Consider the following 23,307-nt stretch of genomic DNA (forward strand, 5'->3'; position numbering starts at 1 on the left):
CCAGTTCCCCATTGTGTGTATGTGCCGTAGTATGCAAATCATCAACATGTGGCGATCATTTGAAAGAGGTTGTTGGCGTTGGCACAATTTAGGCATTGGCACTGCTTATTTGTTGCATTGAGGATATTTACTTATCATTTGTTTTATCACTCAATAATTCTATTGAAAACAAGGTCAGCATCCTGGACACCTATAAGGGTGATAAAGATGGTAGTGTTGTCCTGCATGCAAGCTATTCGGCAAGACTGCAGTAGCCACAGCACCCACCAAGCCTGGTCAGGAAAGTCGGGGAGGGTTTGCAAAGAAAGCTTCACTTTAAAATTAACTAGGCTTGAGCAGAAGCTGTGAAAAAGCTGGTGTGCAAACTTCAAAGCACCTGTCTTTCCTTATGGCATGCTTTCTGGTTTATGAAGCCTCCTCTCAGGATAAGAGTGGCTTTTTTTTTTTTTGGTATTGTAAAAGTGTAATTTGCTAATACAGCCCAACTTATTTTTTCCTTGGTGTCCCTTTAATGCAGTAAGCCTTGCAGAACCTATGGCAGGGTCCTTCAGCCTTAAATATATGCGAAGGCACTGGTCTATTGGTCTAATTTACAGCAGAGAGGAACTGATTGGTCTTTGGTTGGCTTGGGAATTTCGGTTTGTTGATTTGGGAATTTCGGTTTGTTGATCTTACAACATGATCATTGCTCAATGTAGAGATTCTTTACTAGAGGCTAGTTATGGATCCATGCAATAATATGCAAACCCGCCGTGGTTGCTCAGTGGTTATGGTGTTGGGCTGCTGAGCACAAGGTCGCGGGATCGAATCCCGGCCACGGCGGTCGCATTTCGATGGGGGCGAAATGCGAAAACACCCGTGTACTTAGATTTAGGTGCACGTTAAAGAACCCCAGGTGGTCAAAATTTCCGGAGACCCTCACTACGGCGTGCCTCATAATCAGAAAGTGGTTTTGGCACGTAAAACCCCATAATCAATCATCAATAATATGCAAAGAAAAAGTGAGAAGAAAACTTTTTGTTCAATTAATAGGTGCATCTTGCCGACTCAGCTGCTAGATGGTGTTGTAGTACTGCCACTCTTAGCTAGGCTCATTCCTGATTCATATCTGTCATGTTATACAAATGTCACATGACAGGTATATAGTGTACCAAAATACTGGGAAGTGTGCCACAGCAGCACAGAGGGTGGTACCTTTCTGCGCTGACGTCGCCAGGCACTGCTGTATGCTGCAGGCATGATCGTTATACATCATTAGAAACTAACAGTGTGCATATTGGCATGCCTAGCGCCTTGTCTAGAGACTATACGATTGGAAATATAGATGGATATGTTGCGTTACTAGTTCATCCTACCATCTGTACATTTTCTTGGTACTTAATGGGTAAGTGAGATTGCACAGGTTTGCATTTACAAGCATATAACGCTTTGCAAGTGCACCAAGATATACAAGCCAGCTGCAGAAATAAGGATTGTTAAAGTGTTAAAGGGACCCTGAAACGATTTTCAGGATTTTCTACAAACATACTGAGTCGTTAGAGTAGGTCCTTCTGATGATTGACGCATCTAAGTGCTCTGCGTAAAGCATGCAATTTATTATAAGATTTTAAAAATGTACATCGCTGCCGTCGCAGCACACTGCTGGGCTGAATTTTCAGCCGCCCCTACCCAATTGACGTCAGTAGGGCGAGCTATCCGATTGGCTGCCCAGAGCACGTTATCAGTAATTTTTCCAACTTTATGGTGAACAAATGTTGTTTGTAAGAGTTTTAATGTGGGTTCATTTGTTTCCATAAAAAGAAAGTAACAGAAAAAGAATGCACACGAACAATTTCTCAGCACACTTAAGCACTTCCGGCATACAGCAAGTGTCGTCTGCTTGTGTTACAATTTGCTTTGTTTTGACGAGAGCTCTGCGGTCAGTGCCGGTCTCAGTCTTCTTGCGAGCACCATGATTTACCTTTGTTGCATTGTGGGCTGCAAACGTAGCGACTGGAAATATGTCAAGCTGTGACATCGTGTCCCTCTGCAAGGCAGCAGACGAGCGAAGTGGCTCCAGTGCATCAGACTGTTGCTATCCGATCGGCACAAGGATTTGCATGTTTGCGGCTGTCACTTTACACTGGAGGATTACTACCACAATAGTGTTTCGTGAGCTCGGTATTCGGGTAAATGCAAGCGCAAGGGGACAGGGTCTGGCCGTTGGACCGTGCCATTTCATGGGATGAGCAGAAGCGCAAACGTTAATGGTCTGCACGGTGCAGCCACCTGGTGGCACAGTGCTCAACCAAACAAACACAGTAGCAGTAGAAGTATATTCTTCTTTGCTGCTGGTGTAAATATTTCGCAGGATCGCAATCAATAACACATTGTTTTTGTAAATGTTTAAAACGTTTTACACTTGGTTAGAGCAATTGCTTGGCTGGTTAAGCTCTGTGCCACCAGGTGGCTGGACCGTGTAGACTGATCAGGGCACTCATGTATGTCTACGCTAAAGTTCCTTCATCAGTTTGAGTTTATGCCTCCACTGTTTCATCGAAATGCCCAGCTCGCCTGTGGTTACCGGAATACCAGACACGTTCGGCGCTGCAACAGAATGCTCGCAACGCACGCTGCTTTGATAGATCTTGCTTGGGGTCGACTACCAAGCAGCTGACAAAGAGGTTGGAGAGGCTTCGCGTGCTTGCTCCTAGAGAACCGGAAGTAGACGACATGACGTGTCGTAATGACGTAGAGCCAGTGAAGGCAGAGCTTAGCCCCGATCATTCGGCGAACGAGTTGAGAAGAAAATGCATGGCTTTGGAGGAGGGTAACTTGTAACCATCCGTAACTCTCTTAATATGCGACGCTTTATTAGCTGTACCCTACGCGTCTACAAAATTTGACCGAACCGTTTCAGGGGCCCTTTAATTTTGATGCCTTTATATAAAAATTACACACGGTGCTGCAATAAATGAAAACTTCAAAGAAGCAGCGGCGGAAAGAAGCATGAATTTGTGCACTTTTACACCACTTGCAAGTGGGAATACCTGCAGTAGAAGGGAAAAAGGTTTTTCTCTGCTTATTTTTCTGCTTGTAACGTTAAAAAAAATTAATTGTGGGCTGCAACATTCCAAAACTTCATTCACAGTTGGTTACAGAATTGCCGTAGTGGTCCAGATTAATTTTGATCACCTGGGCTTCTTTAATGTGCACCTTAATCTAATTACGTGAGCATTTTTGCATTTCACCCCATTGAAATGTAGGCACTGTGGCTGGTGTGCAGAAACCATCAAAGGCGATTGTTGAAGTTAGCAAATAGCTGAATGCAAACACGAACATTCTCATTTAGGGCCACATTTCGAAGCAAACTAGAGGCGTTCTTGCTCGGCAAGGCGCCTTTGTTGCTCTTCCAACTCCCCTTGAGTGAGGACACATTTGGAGGGCATTTTATAGCACACATTAAAGCAAATTTTAAGATCTTGCACTTGTTCTTTATTAAGTGATAAAGGGCTGGTGAAGTGACCGGCAATGTGAATGGCAAAACTTCTAAAGCAATTACACAACTTTTATATGTATATGTGATCAATAAAGAAATGGCAAAGGAATGGCAAAGTGAATGGCAAGCATTTTAAATTTCATTGCATAATTCTGTAGAGAAAGGGAGAGAGAAAGACATTTATTAATTGAAAAAAAAAATCTACATACATTAAAAGGCAACCCCAGTGGTTTTTCTGCTGAGAACAGAGCAAGTCACCAGCGCATCTGTAGCTGTAGTATAAGTGTCTATATAAGCCGATTCGTTATATGTCTGTCATCCCCAGTGGCATGAGCAGCAGCGTGGAAGGCGACAGCCCTCATCCTCTTCCGGTGCCACCAGAGCCCTCTTCCAACAGAGTGGGAGAGAGTGGCAACAGCGGGACAGAAGGAGGGCTGTTGCCGGCGGTCTGGCATTGCTCTCTCTCTTAGGCAAGATACTGGGGCCAAAAAAATGCTCGCGGTAGAATAAGAATGCTATTCACTTCGTCAACTTGGTTTGCTTTCAGCCTACATGTCATTGGCTTTCTCATAACAAATGAGTTCATTTTGGTAATTTAAAACATTAAAAGCTACTGCAGTACTTGGGTTGCCACTTACAGCCATGTGGTGATGCCACTACCACATGTAAGCAGACTGTCTGCCTGTGGTTCACACTTTCATAGACGTTGCTGTGTAAATCTTGATGCTAAAAAAGTGGCACAAATTTATAAGCCAGAGGCACGAACAGGAGCAGGAAAAAGCGTTTCAACGTCCACTTCGAAGTGATATTCAAATGAACTTTAGAATGATTTTATATGAGTGCTATTATAATTGTGCTGTTTCATCTTCAGGTGCTTGGCTTGTTGTCTCTTAGCTTTACTTTCTTTACTTAACGACTTTGCCTTAAAGCACCATTGAAGGAGCACATACGACATTATGGCAATATAAGTGGTAGTTCCGTTTTCTGCATGCAACATCTAAGCTTTGAAAGTTGTACACTGTAAAAATTCTGCAACATAAAACATACTTTGTGCATTGGTCTTCCACGTGATAAAGAACAACACAAATTACTCTTAAGCACACAAGTACGTGCAGTAGGGCTGGTGTCATTTATCAGCTAGTGCTGATTATGAGGGATCTCAGCGATTCTTCCATTGATCTCTTTGGTACATACGCTGTAAGAGTAGAGGCTTGAAGTGATATTTGCACATGTTTCTGCCATCATCAATTTCAGTTGTTCCTGCATCTATGGCATTGTCTTTTTTCTGATGTTGCAGTATCACGCTGGTCGGTGACCAGACTCAGCTGGGGGGCAAATAAATGCTTCTTTACATGAACGGTAACAGCTGTTGCAAGTGTAAACAGCTCCTGTCCCGCTTGTCCTGTTGTATATCCGTCATTATGGACACTCTGCTATATCACGACAGTTCCTGCGCACACAAAACCAACGTGGTATAAAAAACAAACACCGTGCATTTTAAAAATGTCTCCAAGGCAGGACAGCTCTCGCGAAGCATATAGGTGGGAATGGCACAGTAAACATGTTGGAGTGTGCCAGTTGCAAACCTGCAACTGTCATTGCTGAAGTGGCCCTCACGACTTCATTCTGTCTTGCCACAGACAGCATACTTCCCAGTGTTCTAGTACGCTATAACAGGTATGCCACAGTGCATCAGGAGCAGACGTAATATCCTTAGCTTGCATTGCATGGAAAAAACATAATATACTGGTGGTTAAGCTGTGAGCCTTTCCGTGGTCGGCATTTTTCATGCCCATGTCTGTTAGCAAAAATGTAGGCCAATCTTGGCGGCACTGCAGGGCAGGAGTAGTGGCTCGTACCCCCGTAAGGCAGAGAATTCAAGCACTCTGCAAAGTGAAGCGACAAGTGCATACATTCTTTGGAATAATGCATACATCATACAAAACAGCATTTGTTCCAATAAAGAGCAAGCACAAAACAAGCATCCAAACCACATAATTTATTATAAGCCACTCCTGATAACAATGCGAAACACGTAGTGCTCCCTGCATACGTTTCTTGGTAAAGATTACTGTTGCCCAAGCTGCCACGGTGACGGCAGCTTGCAACATGGGTGTGATGTCTCTAGCCTTTCATATAAAAATAACCAGCCTAGCAACTGATTTCATTGTTGTTGTAGCACCATTATGGGTACACAATGCATTGTTAGGGCTCCTGAGGAGCTGCATGAATACGAGGAGCGGCAAAGGGAAAAAGAAACAGCAGTATGACCAGCGGCGGTGTGCTGCCAAAAGTACCATTACTACCATTACTTTAAATTGCCCTTACTACCGTTACTCTAAAGCAATAAAGCATTGCATAACTTCCTCAGCAGTTGTAGTGGTGGTTTTTGATAGATTCACTGGGCATCCACTTTCGCAGGACGGGTATGGCGAGTAACATTTTTTTTCATCAGTTTCTTTTAGGTCAGTTTTGTTGTATAATACAGAATAAGTGGTGGACACCTGAGCTGCAGGCATCACATGATAATGTTTGGTTATAATTTGAGTATCTCTGTAGCATCCAGAAAGTACTTTTTTTTTTAATTATGGGGTTTTACATGCCAAAACCACGATCTGATTATGAGGCACGCCGTAGTTGGGGGCTCTGGAAATTTGGAACACCTGGGAGTTCTTTAACGTGCACCTGAATCAAAGTACACGGGCGTTTTCGCATTTTGCCCCCATCGAAATGCGGCCGCCGTGGCCGGGATCCAATCCCGTGAGAAAGTACTTCTTGGGCAAACCTAGAGAGGGTGCAAAATTTATTTATTTTATTTATTTATTCAGAATACCCCTAAAGGCCCTCTCACAGGAGAGTATTACATGGGGGGGGGGGGGGTGCAGTAACACATACAGATGTAATAAGTGAGTAATAAGTAGAAAAAAAAAAGAAAAAAAGGGAACTGATAAACAGTAATCACAAAAAATAATAATACAAGGCCAATAAGATTATCGTAGTACAAATAATAATCACAAGTGTACAAAAAGAGAATACGAATCACAAGCACACAAAAATGGAGGATAATCTGGGTCATAGAAAGCAATCGGACCATAAATGTATAACAAATCAGAAAACAACACAACATGTGAACTTAAAAGGAACTTGGGCTGCTGAGCACAAGGTAGTGGGATCGAATCCCAGCCACGGCAGCCGCATTTCGATGGGGGGCGAAATGCGAAAACACCCGTATACTTAGATTTAGGAGCACGTTAAAGATCTCCAGATGGTCGAAATTTCCGGAGTCCTCCGCTACGGCGTTCCCATAATCAGAAAGTGGTTTTGGCATGTAAAACCCCATAAATAATTTAATAATAAAAGGAAAAGGCAAAACACCGCAATAAAAATAGGAACAATAGCCATAAAAATATGCATGTTACACAGAAGACAAGAATATTTTTTAACACTATTCGTAGTGTAAAAAAAAGGGGGGTGTGGAGGACTTGTGTCTGGAATTCATTTTTGTCGGTGATGGGTGCGCTGTATGAATGATCTGGCATAAGTTAGTGTGCGACACGTGAAGCGTTCGATTTTAAAAGGGTGATCACGGCGGGGAAAGATGGCAGGGGGTGGCCTAAAGAAGTCCTCGCGAAGTGATGCGTGATGGTAGAGCTTATGAAGAAGTGATAAGCGAGCAATTTTATGGCGACATGATAACACATGCAGTTCAGCACGATTCTTCAATGAAGTGACGCTGGTGCGACGTGAGTTATCCGAAAAAATAAAACCCACAGCACGGTTCTGCAGGGCTTCAATGTTTTTAATAATGTAGTCTTGATCGGGATCCCAAATGGTTGAGGCATATTCTATTTTAGGACGGATTAAAGTGATATAAGCTAGTTTACATAAGTGCGATGGGGTGTGTTTCAAGTTACATTTAAGAAACCCAAGTGAGCAGTTTGCTGAAGCAAGGGTGATGCTAATATGGTAATGCCAGGACAGGTCAGACTGAAAGTTAACTTCAAGATATTTGTATGTAGTCGTAAGTTCCACTGAAGTATTATTTAGCAAGTAAGATGTTGGAATGCGAGAATATTTTTTAGTTAAAGACATCAACTTAGTTTTTGAAGTATTTAGTGTCATTAGCCAAGTTGTCCACCACGAAGTTAAGGAGTCAAGGTCAGATTGCAGAGATTGGTGGTCAGCTTCAGAAGAGATGTTGCGGTAAATAACACAAATGTCAGCGAATAGCCTAACTCTAGATTTGATGGAGGAGGGTAAGTCATTTATATAAATTAGAAAAAGCAATGGACCGAGCACACTTCCTTGAGGAACACCGGATGAGACTGGGACGAAAGGAGAGTCAAAGTTATTGACCGACGTGAACTGTTGTCTACTAGAGAGGAAGGCTTGCACCCATGCCAGAACAAGTGGGTGAATATTAAGTTGTCTAAGTTTTAGTAAGAGCCGGTGGTGAGGAACTCGATCGAACGCATTTGAGAAGTACAAAAACATGGCGTCAATTTGGGTGCCGGTGTCCAATGATGAGTGTGAATCCTGAGTAAATCCTGCAAGTTGTGCTTCGCATTAGAAGCACTTGCAAAAACCATGCTGGTATTTGAAGATGATGTTGTGTTCCTCTAAGTATGTAATTACTTGTGAGTGTATAATGTGTTCCAAGAGTTTACAGATCATACTAGTTAAAGATATAGGTGTGTAGCTAATTGGGGACGGGCGGTTTAAATATGGGCACTACTTTTGCTATTAGCCAGCCCTGAGGAATGGTGCCTGATGATAATGATAGAGAAAAGATGGCTGCCAAGCAACGATAGATACCAGAAGAAATATGTTTAAGTATTTTGTTGTTGAAGCCATTATGATCAGATGCAGATGTTTTTAATTTTCCAAGTAGAGATAAAATACCAGCTTCGTCAATTTTTATTTCAGTCATATTAATACCGGAAACAACATCAATGTTAGGGCATGTAGTAATATCCTCAAGAGTAAAAACTGTTGAGAATGAATCATTTAATAACTTAGCACATTCGGATTCAGTAACAGGAGAACCATTGGTATTAGCAAGAGTTACATTGGGGTGGTTGCTGGGATTTATTGTGTGCCAAAATCGCCGAAGGATATCACAAATCACGACTGAAAAATTTTTTAGATAGGCATGTCTCTTATTTTCACAGTTAACTGCATAATATCAACAGGACATGACTTCTGAATAGACATTCAAATCAAGCCTGTGCAACTTGTGGTTGATTGGGTAAATTATGGTTGATTGGGTGAAGCATTCCTAAGGTCTCTGTGGTCTATAAGTGTATAGTGACGTTTCCAAATATATACTTTGTTTTAAAGGTAAACATGTATTTAAGTCACCTATGTTGGGACACATTGTCATGGTTAACCTGCTGTACAGCATTAATAAAGCTTGGGTGGGTAGAGAATTACATAGCTAATTTTTTTGTTTCATTAATTTTCACAGTGCTCAGTTCAGCTGAGGTGCTATATAAATGGCTTTGTCACATAATGTTAGTCCTTCATTACAGTAATGCAAGCATGTTTAGAATATTCTTAATGTAATACTCTGGGAAAATGCATACATAGCTCATTACATGCCATCAAGTTTTGTAATATATATGTTTGTACAAATTAAGTGATGCCATAATGTAGAAAGTGCAAGAACCCTTGACTTGTCATGCTTCAGTGCTGTTTGTTATTCTGATGCTAAGCACTGTTTGTGATCCACCTTTGAACATTGCGAATTGAAAGCCCTGTCTATATGGATCTGTCTAATGTTCTTGTTGTCATTTGTATTTGTTTTACCAGAATGGATACATTAGTAATATGCTTCCTCTTTGGTGTAGAGCCGCAAGATGTTGCCAGCCACACCTGAGCGTGTTGGGGGTCGATGTTTGCAGCCTTTGGAACGTGACAATCAAGGTGGTCATGCCTATGGTCGAGTCTTTCTTGAGTACTCGCTTATGTCTGAATAGTACGTATTGTCTTGTGCACATGGCTTTTCTGTATTGGCAGTTTGCGACTTCTTGCACTTTCTATTTTTTACAACTAAATGTCAGAAGACAAAGACCCCCACATTCATAAACATGCTTCAACTGGGCACTACTACTTGGCTCTGCTGAGCAGAGGACAACATCCATGCCCCTTGAATGAAATATTAACTGTGCTTCAGTAATGACCTATTACAATTTTTTATCTACAGTTTTGTAACCTGGCTAGTCAGGAATAGGAAAAAAAAAAAGCTGTGCAGCAACAAATCACGAGATGAGCACCTGTTTCGAGATCCACCCCCAAGATTTTCTAGTTAGATTACCAGAGTCTGTAAGGGAGGCTTCTGGCATTAATTGGAATGTCAGTGTATTTCGTTGCTCACATTTCGAATGGATACCTTGAAATTGGCACTGGTATCATGATTTTTACTTGATGGAATGGCCTCTTGACTTCTTTGCTTCAATTCGGCACTAGTAACCTGTGGCCTTGAGTACATAATGTGGCTGCCACAGCTGGGATCAAACCTCGCGACCTCAAGCTCGGCTGCGCAACACCAATGCCACTGGGCTACTGCAGTAGGTAGTCTCAATAATTTCCTGCCTTAGCTAGTAGAGACACCATGGCTTTGAACGACTGGCTTTTCAATTACCTCCCTGAATTTGGAATTATCTCTTATTTCTACCATGATTGTGCTTCATGTGGCACAAGGTGTGGCACATTTGCCAAACACAAGCACTGTGTTGTTGATTGCATGCACTACTGCATACTAGTTGTGTGCATATTGTAAGCTACATGTCCAGGCCTCACATACAATCAGATTTTTTGTAGCATAAATGTTTGTTAATGTTAAATACACCTCACATTTGTCATAGAAGAGCTATGAGAGAGCATTCTTGTTTTGCTTTCTTTCCTTTCTTTTGCACTTCTAGCTTGATGCTGATGAAACAGCAATTATCTGGAGTGTACGTGATGCCATCAGCCAGCTCAGCATTTGGTAAGTGTCAGAAAGTGCATATATCACATTAACTAATGTTGCGAATTTCGGCCACGGCGGCTACATGTCGATGTGGGCGAAATGCGAAAACGCTAGTGTACTTAGATTTAGGTGTACGTTAAAGAACCCCAGTGGGTTGAAATTCCCGGAGTCCTCCACTGCGGTGTGCCTCATAATCAGAAAGTGGTTTTGGCGCATAAAACCCCATAATTTTTTATTTTTTAACTTATGTTGCTAAGTCTTCGTGTAGTTGTTAAGCAGTATTTCATTGCAGCAGAGGAGCGTCTTCTTTTGCTTGGTAAATATGCCATCTTTGTGCTGGAGCGCATAGCACACATTTCAAACTGGTGGGCCTTGTGTTTCTTAGGTATAACAGAGAGGCTTTTCTAGCAATTACTTATAATGTACTCGAAGCACCCGTCTCCAGGGTGTGTTCAGATAAGGATATAGTTGGGGGGTACTGACTATATTTTGTTTACAGCAAGAATTTGATATGAGCTGGGTGAATGTCCTCTCTAGAAAGGAATTAACTTTTGTTTTGTGAGACGCAGTGCGGATTTAAAAAAAAATTGTAATTCACCAAAGGTGGAGAAGAGCATTCTTGTGATTTGCAGATTTTGCAAGATTAAAGACCTGCTACTCCAAAACTAAAACATTGTACACCACCAAAAGTTTTTGGGTAATTTTTACTAATAAGACTATTGGCCCGAGGAAACTGGAAACTCATGCCAAAAAATTTCCAAAGTTTGCTTTTTGAGCAAGCGCCTCTCACTGACTCCGAAATCAGTAGCTTTGTGAGGCCACTTTTACAAAGACGATAAAGCCGAAAAAGTTTGACAAATCTTCAAACAGCTTTTTTTTTTTGCAATTTAACTCAAAAGATGTGCAGCTATATTATGTATTTATTTCGCAATAAAATCTCGAAAATACCAAAATTGCAGAAGTAGTGAGAATCGGCCAATTTTAAGGGCGTATAAAAAAAAATTATCCGCCAATTTTCATTTAAATTTCACAGAATGCCCTCACAGGATTGATAAATATGATACTGCGAAAACATGTTTCATTCCTTTATTTCTAACTGAAAAGTTGAGCCTATTTTTACAAGCCTGTACAGTCATCCCTATGATCTGTTGTAATAATAAAATTGAATTTACATTCATATTGAATTTAGAGCTCGCTTTTATTGTGGTAGTAAGGAAATATGACTCAGATTGTGTCTTTTTTTCCTCTTCTGAGCCACGAAATGAATTGTGCTTGGGTTTTCAGGGCTCCTGTATCCGTATGTTTCCTACACTATGTTAAGGTAGCAACATGCGAGAGTTCGCACAACGAGCTCTTTAAGGCTGGGCTGGGGAAACTACTTCTGGCACTGCTCTCTAATTACACCTGCTATCTGAAATATGTACTCCCAGTTTATATTGTGAGCACAATATTTGCATTGCATCTTCCTCATTAGTACATATCATCATAGACTCATATCATCATCATATCTGTACATATCATCATCAGAGCCGCGACTGCTTTGTTGTCATGGTGCAGGATCTTTGAGAATAAAGAAGTTCTGAGAAGTGGTGGAGGTATGGGGTATTATTACAATATTACAATATTACCGATGCACCAGCCTATTGGGGAAAGCGCAATGATGCCACTACAGTGGAGGAGTCAGCTGGGTGTGTTCAGATAAGGACAGTTGCAAAAAGAGGTCCCAAATATTTTTTACTTTAACTAAAATTTTTATATTGGGCAGAAGAACCCTTCCACAAAATAGAACCGAGACTACTTTTCCCACACATGTCTTTGTTTCACACAGAAAAAAACCTTAACTGAGACAAAGTGCAAAAATATCGTTATAAAGCTGCAAAATGTAGAAACTTTAAAAGCACATTTTGCAAGCCTCTGTTCACAGAAATTGTTCTGTTACTTTGCATTCTTTAAGCTTCAGTGTCGTTCTTCTCTGAGTACTGGCATGATATGTTCCACTTTTCAGTTTTTGTGTTAAATGAAGGTCTTGGACCTTTAATCCCCAGAACAAATTCTAGCACGCCTGAGGGAACCACAAATGATTTAATATGATAGCTCTTCTACAGCCATTTTCGGTTTCACTTCTACTGTTTTGTCACGTCATGTTGCACAAGGTAGTCACCTGGGACCAGAACATAGTGAGGTTTTGACATTTGCACTGGCTCGCTCGGTCCTCTGCTATGTGGCTACATTGGCCCTTACAAAAAGTAGCAGCATAGGAGGTGACTGAGCAAGCCGGAATGAGTGTCAAAGCATTGCAATGCCCTTCTCCCACGTAACCACAGTCTGCTTCATGACATCACAAAAGAGTAGCCTTTCGGCAAGCGAAACCAGAACTGGCTGTGGAAAACCTATTATAATAAGTTATTTTGGGTCCTCTGATGCTTGCCAGAAATTTTTTTTGTAAGGTTTAGAGGTCTAGGGCCTTCATTTCAATGGACCCTGAAATGATATTGACAATTTTGTATAAACGTACTGAGTCGTTAGGGTAGGTCCTTCTGATCATTATGTAACACATTTAAACGCTCCACATACAGTCTGTAATTTATTATATGGTTTTAAAAATCTGCATCACTACCAATCACAGCGGCGCCACCGCTCCCCTGAGTTTTCAGCTGCCCCGGTACAATCTGCATAGTTGGCGCATGCGACGCCAGTTAGGTGAGCTATCGGAATGGCTACCCAGATAGCGTCATCGATGATTTTCTAAATTTATGGTGAACAGATGTTGTACATAATAGCTAAGATGTTGGTTAATTTGTTTGTATAAAAAAGAAACAGAAAGAGAACAAAACACACAACAACAGTATATCACTACACTCAAGCACTTCCTGCACACAGCAAGTGTTGTCTGCTTGTGTTACAATGTGCTCTGTGTTGGCATGAGCTGTGCGGTCAGTGTTAGCCTCGAGGTTTCTTTTCATGAGTACCATGAATCGTCCATGTTGCGTTGTGGGCTGCAAACATAGTGATGCAAAAGGGCTGTCGGTATCTGATTTGCGCCAGTATCTATGTGTTTGCGGCTGTCACTTCACGCAGGTGGATTACTACCACAATAGAGAGTTTAGCATGTCTGGTATTCTGGTAAACTCAGGCAGACTGGGCGTTTTGCCAGATGGATGGAGGCGCAAATGTCCGTGCCCTTCAGGGTACAGCCACCTGGTGGCACAGAGCTCCACAAGACAAACACAGAGTTACTATAGCGGTAACCAAGTGTATTCTACTTTGCTGCTGGTGTAAATTTTCGGCAGCAGCGTAATTGTGAACACGTTGTCTTTTTAAATGTTTAAAGTGTTTTATACTTGGTTACAGCAATATTAGCTCCATATCTGGCTGGTGAAGTTCTGTACCACCAGATGGCTGCACCGTGCATGCCGCTCACGTTTATGCTAAAGCCCCTTCATCACAGTGGTAGTAGTATGGAGGGGCTTTAGTTTACACCTCCGCCCATCCGTCAAAACACCCAGCTTGCCTGCGGAACACTGGACACACTCGGTGCTGCGACAGAACGCTTGCAATGCACGCTGCTTAAATAGCTCTCGCTGGGGATTGACGGCCATGCAGCTAGCGAAGAGGTTGAAGAGGCTTCGCATACTGGTTTCAAGACACCAGAAGTAGATGACACGATGTCAGATCATGACACAGAACCAGTGAAGGTGGAGCTTAGCGCCACTCTCTCGGCAAAAGAGTTCAGAAGAAAAAGCATTACTAGGGAGGAGGATAACTTGTAATCGTTTATAGCTCTCTTAATATAAGACTCTTCATCTAAATTGTGGTGCAAATGTTGTATTGTAGCTGTATCCTATGCATCTACAAAATATGTCTAAACTGCTCCAGGGATCCTTTAAAGGGCCCCTTACCAGGTCTGGCCATTTCAAGATGACAAGCGCAGTGCATAAAATGCACACTAACAATTGTGTCTGCTAAGTATTACATCCCTAAGTGCTGCGGAAAGAGCTTGAATTTCAGTTGCAGTTTGCAGCTAGAGAGTCGATGTCTATCGCTCAAGTGCACCTACGTACATGACATTGCTGACATCGCTCATATTTATATGTGTCTTCAAGAATTATTCAAGGCAACATCAGTTATTTGTTTAATCTGTTGCTTCAATAGACAAATTAATGTTTAGAGAAATAATAAAACATACAAACCGAATGTCTGCGTGTTTTTGTTTTACTTTGTACATTAGCAAGAGAGATGCACTTCTGTTTCGTCTGCTTTTACCCATGTCATGCAGTTGCTTGCACAGAGAACGAAACTGTCATTTTATACCTTGTTGAAGCACTGCAATCATGCTCTTTCATCCTCTTATGCCTGCCTCAGTGCTCGTGATTGTGGCACTTACTTATACTGCTAATCAGTTCTTGTGCAAAGTGCGCATAATCGTCCTATGTGTGGAACGAGAGAAATGCAACAGCTTGTGTGTGAAACCTTCACGGGAAGTGCACCACTCAGTAAAACTGCAAGAGAGAGAGAGAAAGGAGGTGGGGCCCGTGATGTATTCATCACAGATAGTCCGGCTCTGGTACGGGAGAACGCAGGGAAGGAATTTCGCTTGCGGAGGCTTGATGGGCCAAATGAAGAGAGTGTCTTTGTTGGCAGTGACACTCGCCTCCTGACATCATGGGTTTGCGGCACTTCATATATTTCTGTCTCTGCTATTAATGAATTGATGCAAAAAATTCTTGCGGTAGAACGCTCCCAAGAGAGCATGTAACAACTTCCAGCGTGTAACCAAAATTTGCTACGTGGCCTGGTGGCGGGCCCTTTAAGATCAACGGACCTGAGAGCCCACTCATAGGGCAAACTGCGTTGTTTGTACACCTCACGTGCACTATCTGTTCTGGCTGTTGCTCCGTTTTCCCCTTCTTTGACGTGTTCCCGCTAGCAGTAGCCATGCCTGTACATTTGACGAGTGTTAAGACTAAAGGCAGCCAGGTATGTCTTTCTTTTTAAACATTTGCAGTTGCGTTTTTATATATCCATGTTTTCTCTTTTTTATTTTCTCATTTGCTGCAGTGTGGTTTGGAGTGTTATTTATCCGACAAGGCCTCTATCAGGGTGGTGTGTTTCGGTTCACTCTCCGTATCCCGGAAAACTACCCCGATGGAGACTGCCCGGTAGGGGGACTCACATTTTTGTCTTAATCAGTTCTTCAAAAGAGGTACATAGTCATACACATTTTGAATAAAGATCTTCTGAAAGGTTGTTTTTTAAGACTAGTCTTTGAAGTGTTGGTATGCAAGTTAAAAAGTATGACTGTCAGTGAAACCTACTAGCAAAAGACTATGACATTTGTGCAGGTTTATCCTCAGAGGACTTGCTGTCCGTCTGAATTTGTTTGCACTCAAAGTGTTCTGTATGGCTGAAGCGAAGTTAAAAGAAACAAAAATGGCAAGTCAATAAAATCATGCCAGCTTACATTGTGCTGAACTAAAGGCATCCTTATGCCTTACTGAATCAAGAGACTGGTTTAGATGTGATAATGAGTACCGTATTTACTCGAATCTAGGCGGACTCCGATTCTAAGCCGACCTCCCCAAAGTCCGAAGCTAGAAAAAACAACAAAAAAAAACTTACCTCGAATGTAGGCCGAACGAAAAAACTTCGTTTTATCGGCAGAAAACCCAGCATTTTTATTTCGTAAGCGCACACTCCATAGACATGTACGTATAAAGCTTATTCGTCGTCGTCATCATCATCATCATCCGTAACATCGCTGTCCTCTTTGTTGCTGAGTTCATCCCAGAGGGCATCATCCTCGCTTCCGTCCATCGCGTTTGAAATACAACACTTTTTGAAAGCTCTAGTGATTCTTTCATCTAGAATTTGATTCCACGCCACGGCGATCCAGTTCGCCAGCTGGCCAAGCGAAGCATGCTTGATGTGCCCGGTTGGCGTGAGCTGATGTTCTTCCGACGTAAGCCAGTCGGTATAGTGCTTGCGAAGCCTATCTTTAAAGGGCTTATTAACGGCAACGTCAAGTGGTTGGAGTTGGCTAGTCATGCCACGAGGGATTATGCCGATGTCTGTCCCAGCACGAGAAAGCATAGGCTTCATGTTGTCAGTCAGATGGCCGCGGTAGGAATTGAGGACTAGAAGTGACTGCTTGCACAACATGGCCCCTGGATGGCATTCCCAAACCGTTTTCACCGAGTCCTCCATCAAGCCGCTGGACATCCAACCTTTGTCGTGAATGCGCACAACAACATTTCTGGGGAACTTTTCACCCACTGGTAGAATGTTGCGCTTGAATTGGAGGGAGTTTTCGTCCACCGGTGGTGCAGCACAACATTATTGCTGTTCACTGCTTTTTGTAACCTGCCGTCTTAAGTTTGAGTTCCTTCACACCCTTTTTGTTCACGGTGTGTGCCATTGGCATGTTGAAGAACACCAGGGTCTGGTCGGTGTTTGCAGTTTGCCGCAGTTGGTAGCCCTTTTCCCGCTGTTTGTCCATCACGTAGCACTGAAACTTGACAAGCTTCTCCTCGAAGTCAGCGGGCAGCTTCTGACACACGGAGGTCCTTCGTCTCAGGCTGAACCCGAACCATTCCATAAAACGCGTTGCCCAGCCCCTGCTTGCTTTAAGATTGGCTCGTGCGACACCCTTCATGTTGGCAACTTCCCTGGCTTTCGCCTGGATAATCTCTGTCGTCACGGGCATTCCCGCTTCCCTTTGTTCCGTGATAAAATTGGCAACAGCGTCTTCCACCTCATGGTGTCGGCCCGTTTTTGGTCCAGTGAATGCCAAGCGGGTTGCTGCACAGCTGAACAGTTCCGTCCCTTGTTTGCGCCATCGTCGCACATTCTTTTCGTGCATGCTGAACTCACGCTGCGCTTGCAGGTGCGAAGTCTTCTTCGCATGCAAAATGACCTTTTGCTTAAAGGCCGCACTGTAGTGGCACCGCTTGGTTGGTGCCATCGCTTCTCAAGAAAAGGTGGCGCAGACGTTTCGCAAGCACATGGTTAAAGCGCGACACTTCCAAAACTCAACCAACACGACTGCACTGAACGATCGCTTTCAGAAAACTGCCAACTCCATGCCCCCACCACACAGGAGGAAGGGAGGAGGGGGTGTCAGAGTGCCCCCCCATGGCAATCGCCGGTGCCGTAATCACGTGACACAATCCACCCTTGCTGGCTAAATTCCCTACATAAGAAAAGTACTGCCATCCACTCTCTCGTCCACCGTCTCCTCTCCTCACCTGCACACGGCAGCCTGAGATCAGTGCATGGCAAGCCGTCATGCCGCTAGCGCGGCCGGGTCTTTAGCGGTCAAACCATGGTACTTGAATCTCAGCCGACCCCCCCACTTTCGCACATTGTTTTCTCGAAAAAAACATCGGCCTAGATTCGAGTAAATACGGTACTATTTTTACTGTGGCATAAGAGCTCAAAACTGTGTTTTCGATACCTGTCCAAATGTTCATCCTTTACATTATGCTGTCATTGGCACATTCCCATTGTCATCATTATCATGCCGGTGTTGTCAGATAATGTTACAGGTCGGAAAATTTTTCATCTCGAGCCTTAACATTTCCTTTTTCTGCCATTAATATCTAGTTCACTAATTTTGTTGATGCTGAAACGTGCTGTATAAATGGACACCCTGCTCTTCACTGTAGTTGCAACCAATGCATCAAATAAAGTTTTAAAGAAGTAGTCTAACAAACACAATGCCTTACAGTGATGTTAACTGTGCAGGAATTAAGAGTGAATTCATTTGATATTCAAAAATACAAAAAGAATTTGACTTTATTTGTAACATTATGCAAGTAAAGTGCTCTAGTGAATTATAAATGCGACGAAAAAGGTGTGTTATCAACCAGAACTTTGGGTTTTATTTCTTAGTCGTGCATACACTCAACTTCCTCATTCACGGTCATCCTGTTGAATGACCGTGAACCATCACAGCTTTCCCCCCTCCCCCCAGAGAAAAGGTCACTTGGCTGGGACAATAATATCTGCACAATTTGCTGGCATGCTCTATGTTCGTAATTCTGTATAGCGGTATCACAGTTCGGTCAATGTCGTAATTCACTGTGGACACTTTGCGAATTATTTTGTAAGGTCCTTCCATCACTGCACATAGTTTTCTTTGGTTTGAATGCCACACTGTCTCATAGAGCACCAAGTTACCAACTTGATGATCACTTGCTAGAAACTTTTTGTCTTATATGACCTTGCTCTTCTTGTGGTATGCAAGGGAATTACAAACTGCAGCCTTCTTTGACTCTTCCAGATTTTCGAACTCGCTGTTTAGCAGTGGTGAATAGGAAGGTATTCCATACATCAGAAAAGAGGGTGGATATCTTGTCACTTCGTGTGAAGTCCTGTTGTATTTGTGATCAACCTCCGAAATATGTTGAATCCATGCTTTTCAAGGCTCTTCATTGATTTTGCATTTGAGTTGAGTCATTATAGTCTTATTTGTGCGTTAGTTCATGCTGTTGCACTGTGGATGCTGAGATGATGTGAAGAGCTGATGAATGTTGTGTTTCAAGAACTGTTTGAATTTGCCTGTAGTGAATCCTGGTCCACGGTCAGAGAGCAATCTTTGGCTTTCTAGCAGCTAAGATGTTTTTCAGGCATCAGATGTCTCAAATTTATTACATGTAGCAAATGCCCACACATAATGTGTGGCGTGATCTGTTACCAAGTGAATGAACTTCTTTGACCAGCCGTATCGCGCAAAGCCACCAATAGTGTCTGTCCATGGTGAGAAGGTTGAAAGGTTGTTCCCCGGGTGGCAGAGATTCAGTGACCCAAATTGCTTGCTTTTTGGTTTCTTGCATCTCTGGCATATATTGCAATGATCGAACGTATTTAGAAACATCACTGATCATTTCTGGCCAGTAATACTGTGGTGAAAGTATTCGCAAGATTTTCTTCACCCCAACATGACCAAACTGGCAGTGGGCTTTCTTGAGAAGTCCCAATGGGAGGGTGTGAGGGACATATACTTTATTAATTCCCTTTCTGCTGACAATGGTCAGGCCATTTTGGATTGTATGTTTGCAATGTGGGCAGTCATCCCGGTTGTCTTGAAGCTCTGGTATGGAAGGAAGTTGGATGACAGGACTGAGAAAACATGTCTGCTTTGATGTTATCGCTGCCTTTCTGATATCAAGTGTTGACCTCGTACATAGATAGCTTTACGCGCCTCTGTGGATTTTTTATGTTCTTAAGCCACTGTAAGGCAGCATGGTCGATTATGGCAATAAAAGGCTTTCCATGCAGGTAGCAGTGCCACTTGCTGACAGCATCAGTTATGGCCAAGCATTCGAGCTCTGTTATTGCACAATTCTGTTTGTGCTTCAGCAATTTCCTTGAATAATAAGCGACAGGGCATTCGTTTCCTTCATTTGTTGTTTCAGCACACAGCTTCGATACATACATTTGAGGCACTGCAGTAAATGATGCATGGTTTGTCGGCATTGAATATTATCAGTATTGGCTCTTCGGTTAGCTGTTTCTTCATTTCATTGAAAGCCTTTTCACATTAAACATCCCATTCTCACTGAATATCCTTGCGTAGCATCCTCGTAACAGGATAAACAATATTGCTAAAATGGGGAATGCACTGCTGGTAGACATTGATGGTTCATAGAAATATTTGCAGGTCTTTCTGACATTTCAGTTCTGGAAATCACAACACTGCTTCAATGTTGCTCTTTCGGGTGTCACAGTGCCTTGAAGAAGTCTGTGCCCAAGATAGTCTATAAAATTCTGAGCAAAATGACACTTCTTGAATTTCAGCTTAATATTCGCTATCTTTAGGGCCTCCAATAAAACTTGCAAGTGACTTGCATTCTCCGAAAATGTGTGTGTAATATCTAAAGTTGAAAAGTATCGTGAGGCACCCAAGTTACCGTATTTTTCGGTCTATAAGTTGCACCTTTGTATAAGTCGCACCCCCTCAAAATGGCAGTTTAAAAAAAAAAAAGTGCGTATAAGTCGCATTGGGGTATAAGATGCACCTGTTCATTTGGTAAGAAATTTTTAAAAAATGTACGATGACGTTTCACTTCATGCACATGTCTCATGCGCACTAGCAATGATATGGACACTTCAGAAGCATTTCTGCTGTCGTGGTCGCTGCGATGTTCCGTATGAAGTCCAAGGATGATAACATCGTCCCCGTGTGCCGTATGTGGTATGTCCGAGTGAAAGCTTGTGACGGTGAACTGAATTGCACTCAAGGGAGGAAAACAGAAGGCAGCGCAGGAGCGAGGAGGGTGGCTTGTACTCTGGTGGCAACTGCGTAGTTTTCACAGTGGCATGCACTGTCTCTTGAAAGCGATCTGCAGATGCAACAACTTCGGAGTCAGTCCATTCGCGGTCGGCCTACCGCCACTTGCGTTGCTGCTCTGTCCTTCTCACAAGGTACTCGGCAACTCGATCACAAGAAGAACCTAGTACCTCCATAGCACGCACACAACCCATAGCAACTGCCAGAGGAGGTCAACCCAGCGTGCTTCGTGTGGCCATAGCATCCAATCTGATTTGACAGCAGTTTTTTCCAAGAAAAAAAAAAAGTATATAAGTTGCACCGTTCTATAAAACGCACTGACGAAAAATTCGGGGAAAAAAAATGCGACTTACATGCTGGAAAATATGGTATACAGCACATCACCTATGCATGGCATAGGCTGGTAGTCTGGTAGTGTAATGGCATTAAGGTTGCGGTAATCGATGCACAAATAAGTATGGCCTTCACCTTTTTTTTTTCGTTACAATGACAGGTGCAGTGTAAGGTGCGAAAGATGGTCGGTGGTACAGCTTGTTTGAGAAAACAGTCAACATGTCTTGCCATGTCCGCTTTGTCGGCCTGGGAGCATAGATATGGCGGTTGGTGAACTGGAACATTATTGGTCAATGTAATGCGGTGTTGCTCACTCGTGATGCACCTGACGTTCATTTGGGATTTTGAAGAAAAATCTCTTCATCCTTCCGAAGAGCATCCTTCAATGCTGCTTGTTGAGGCTCCTCAAGCTGTGTCATGTCAACACTTTGCAATGAAGAAGCGTCAACGCTAAAGACTTGCTTTCATATATCAGAGTGGATTGGATAATATTGTTGCCTTGATATAAAGTTGTGGAGTTGAGGTTCAATGAGAGGTTGAAAAAGCATGCGTTGTCCAGGCCAAGTAACATTTGTGTTTTCATGCCTTGCAGTACATGTGCATGGACTGTCTTTCTTAATTTTCCTCTATAGAGTTCCATTTGTGCGCGACCCAATGTTTTTGTTGATGAAGTGACTTGTTGGACAGTGATGCATGAATCTTTGAGTAATTGCAGTTTTAGAGCTTTGAACACAGTCTCGTTGATGAAGGTAATACATGTAGTAGCTCCTGTATCTAGAGTCATCCTTACAGTATTCCGTTTCACAAGGGCATCAAGGCATCAAACTGTATCAACATAGGTTTGGGTCGCTCTTCTCGTTCCCTGGTTGACGGCAAAGGATGAAATGCTTTTACAGTGAAGGCATTCGTTGTGCCAGTCAAGCTGTCATCTCAGTCCAGCTGAAGCGCAGTTTCGGCACTCACTGGGGGGCACACGTGGCTGTCTCGCTGAGTCTTGTTGCTTTGCAACAGGATCACACCATGCCATTGCCGGCCTTGCTAAATGGTGAATGTCGGCACGTTGCAAAGATGACTCTGCTTCTAGTGCACTGGCAAGCCACTTCGCTGGCGTTGAAAATGTCTTCGCAGCAAGATGTTTCTCCATTAATGGAGGCACACTGTCAGTCAAGCCTGAAATGATGTGGCTGTCTTTCAAGTCAGTAAGGCAGCCCTATTGTGCGTCCTCCTCATAATACTGCTTGATTGGTTGACCTCTCTTCAGGCGACAATGTATGAACTGGCAGAATGGATCCCCAAAGGGTGCAGCAAATCGTTCGAGCATGCTATCTTTGATGTTTTCCCATGATTTGTTGGTGTTGAAAATCACAGTCAAATACCAGCAGAAGGCCTCACCTTCCAGGTGATCACTGAAGTGGGTTAACTTGTTTCGCTTCAGCCATCCTGTGGTTGTCAGCTTGCTGTCAAAGAAGCGTAGCCATTTGTCCACAGGAACGTCATCTTCTGCTCCAGTGTACTTCGAAATGTTGGTCACCTTTTTTGGATGTACTCGTGGTGCTGCTGCGGTTAATCCTGTTGGCTTAATGTGACGAAAAGGCCATGGCATCAACCCGAACACTGGGTTTTATTTCTTATTCGCGCACACATTTCATCATGGACCATCACCATGAACCATCATATATAGAAAATAATGACTAGATAGATACAAGCCTACAATATTATCAGTGAACTTGCCCACTCCATCCACTACACTGATTGCAATGTAAATACTGCAATAACTTGGGTCGCGCTCCTTGAACCCCTCTGTGTACACCCTCCTCTCTTAGTTTTTCTTGCAGGCAGGCAAAATGTACACAAAAAAGAGACAAAAAGTGAAGACTGCTTGGGCAACAGGCTGATGCACAGTCTTGACAGGCTCCTTTCACTAGAGCACATTGAGGCTCGCAGCTGCATGCTAATCGCTGTCTTAGCTCTCTGGTAAATTTGCTTTTAATTACCCTTTTCAGTTAAAGCCAAATTAGGAAACAAAAAAATATTCGGGCTCATTTTCTTTCTTTTCTTTTTACAGGGAATGCTCAACCTTATTTATAAAGCTTGGACACCTTCCACTAAATGCAACTGTGTTACATTTGGAGAAAAGTCAGAATAAGTGATCAATTAATAGCAATCCACTACACTTACATGTGACGCCTTGCATTTAGTTAGGTGAAACTATTTGTAAAGTTGGTCTAGAAGTTC

The 23,307-nt window shown here is 42.8% G+C and overlaps 1 protein-coding gene across 3 annotated transcripts in view; it reads left to right on the forward strand.

Moving 5' to 3' along the window:
• Positions 1 to 23,307, forward strand: part of LOC142565819 (AKT-interacting protein-like) — a 45,815-nt gene that overhangs the window by 2,783 nt on the left and 19,725 nt on the right. For all 3 annotated transcript variants that reach the window (XM_075676360.1, XM_075676374.1, XM_075676368.1), the window contains exons 3-5: positions 9,328 to 9,455; positions 10,402 to 10,466; positions 15,507 to 15,607. In XM_075676360.1, coding sequence (XP_075532475.1) covers positions 9,328 to 9,455; positions 10,402 to 10,466; positions 15,507 to 15,607 — 294 coding nt within the window. The remainder of the gene's footprint in view (positions 1 to 9,327; positions 9,456 to 10,401; positions 10,467 to 15,506; positions 15,608 to 23,307) is intronic.

This window comes from Dermacentor variabilis, chromosome 1, assembly GCF_050947875.1.
Source record: "Dermacentor variabilis isolate Ectoservices chromosome 1, ASM5094787v1, whole genome shotgun sequence".
Lineage (NCBI taxonomy): Eukaryota > Metazoa > Arthropoda > Arachnida > Ixodida > Ixodidae > Dermacentor > Dermacentor variabilis.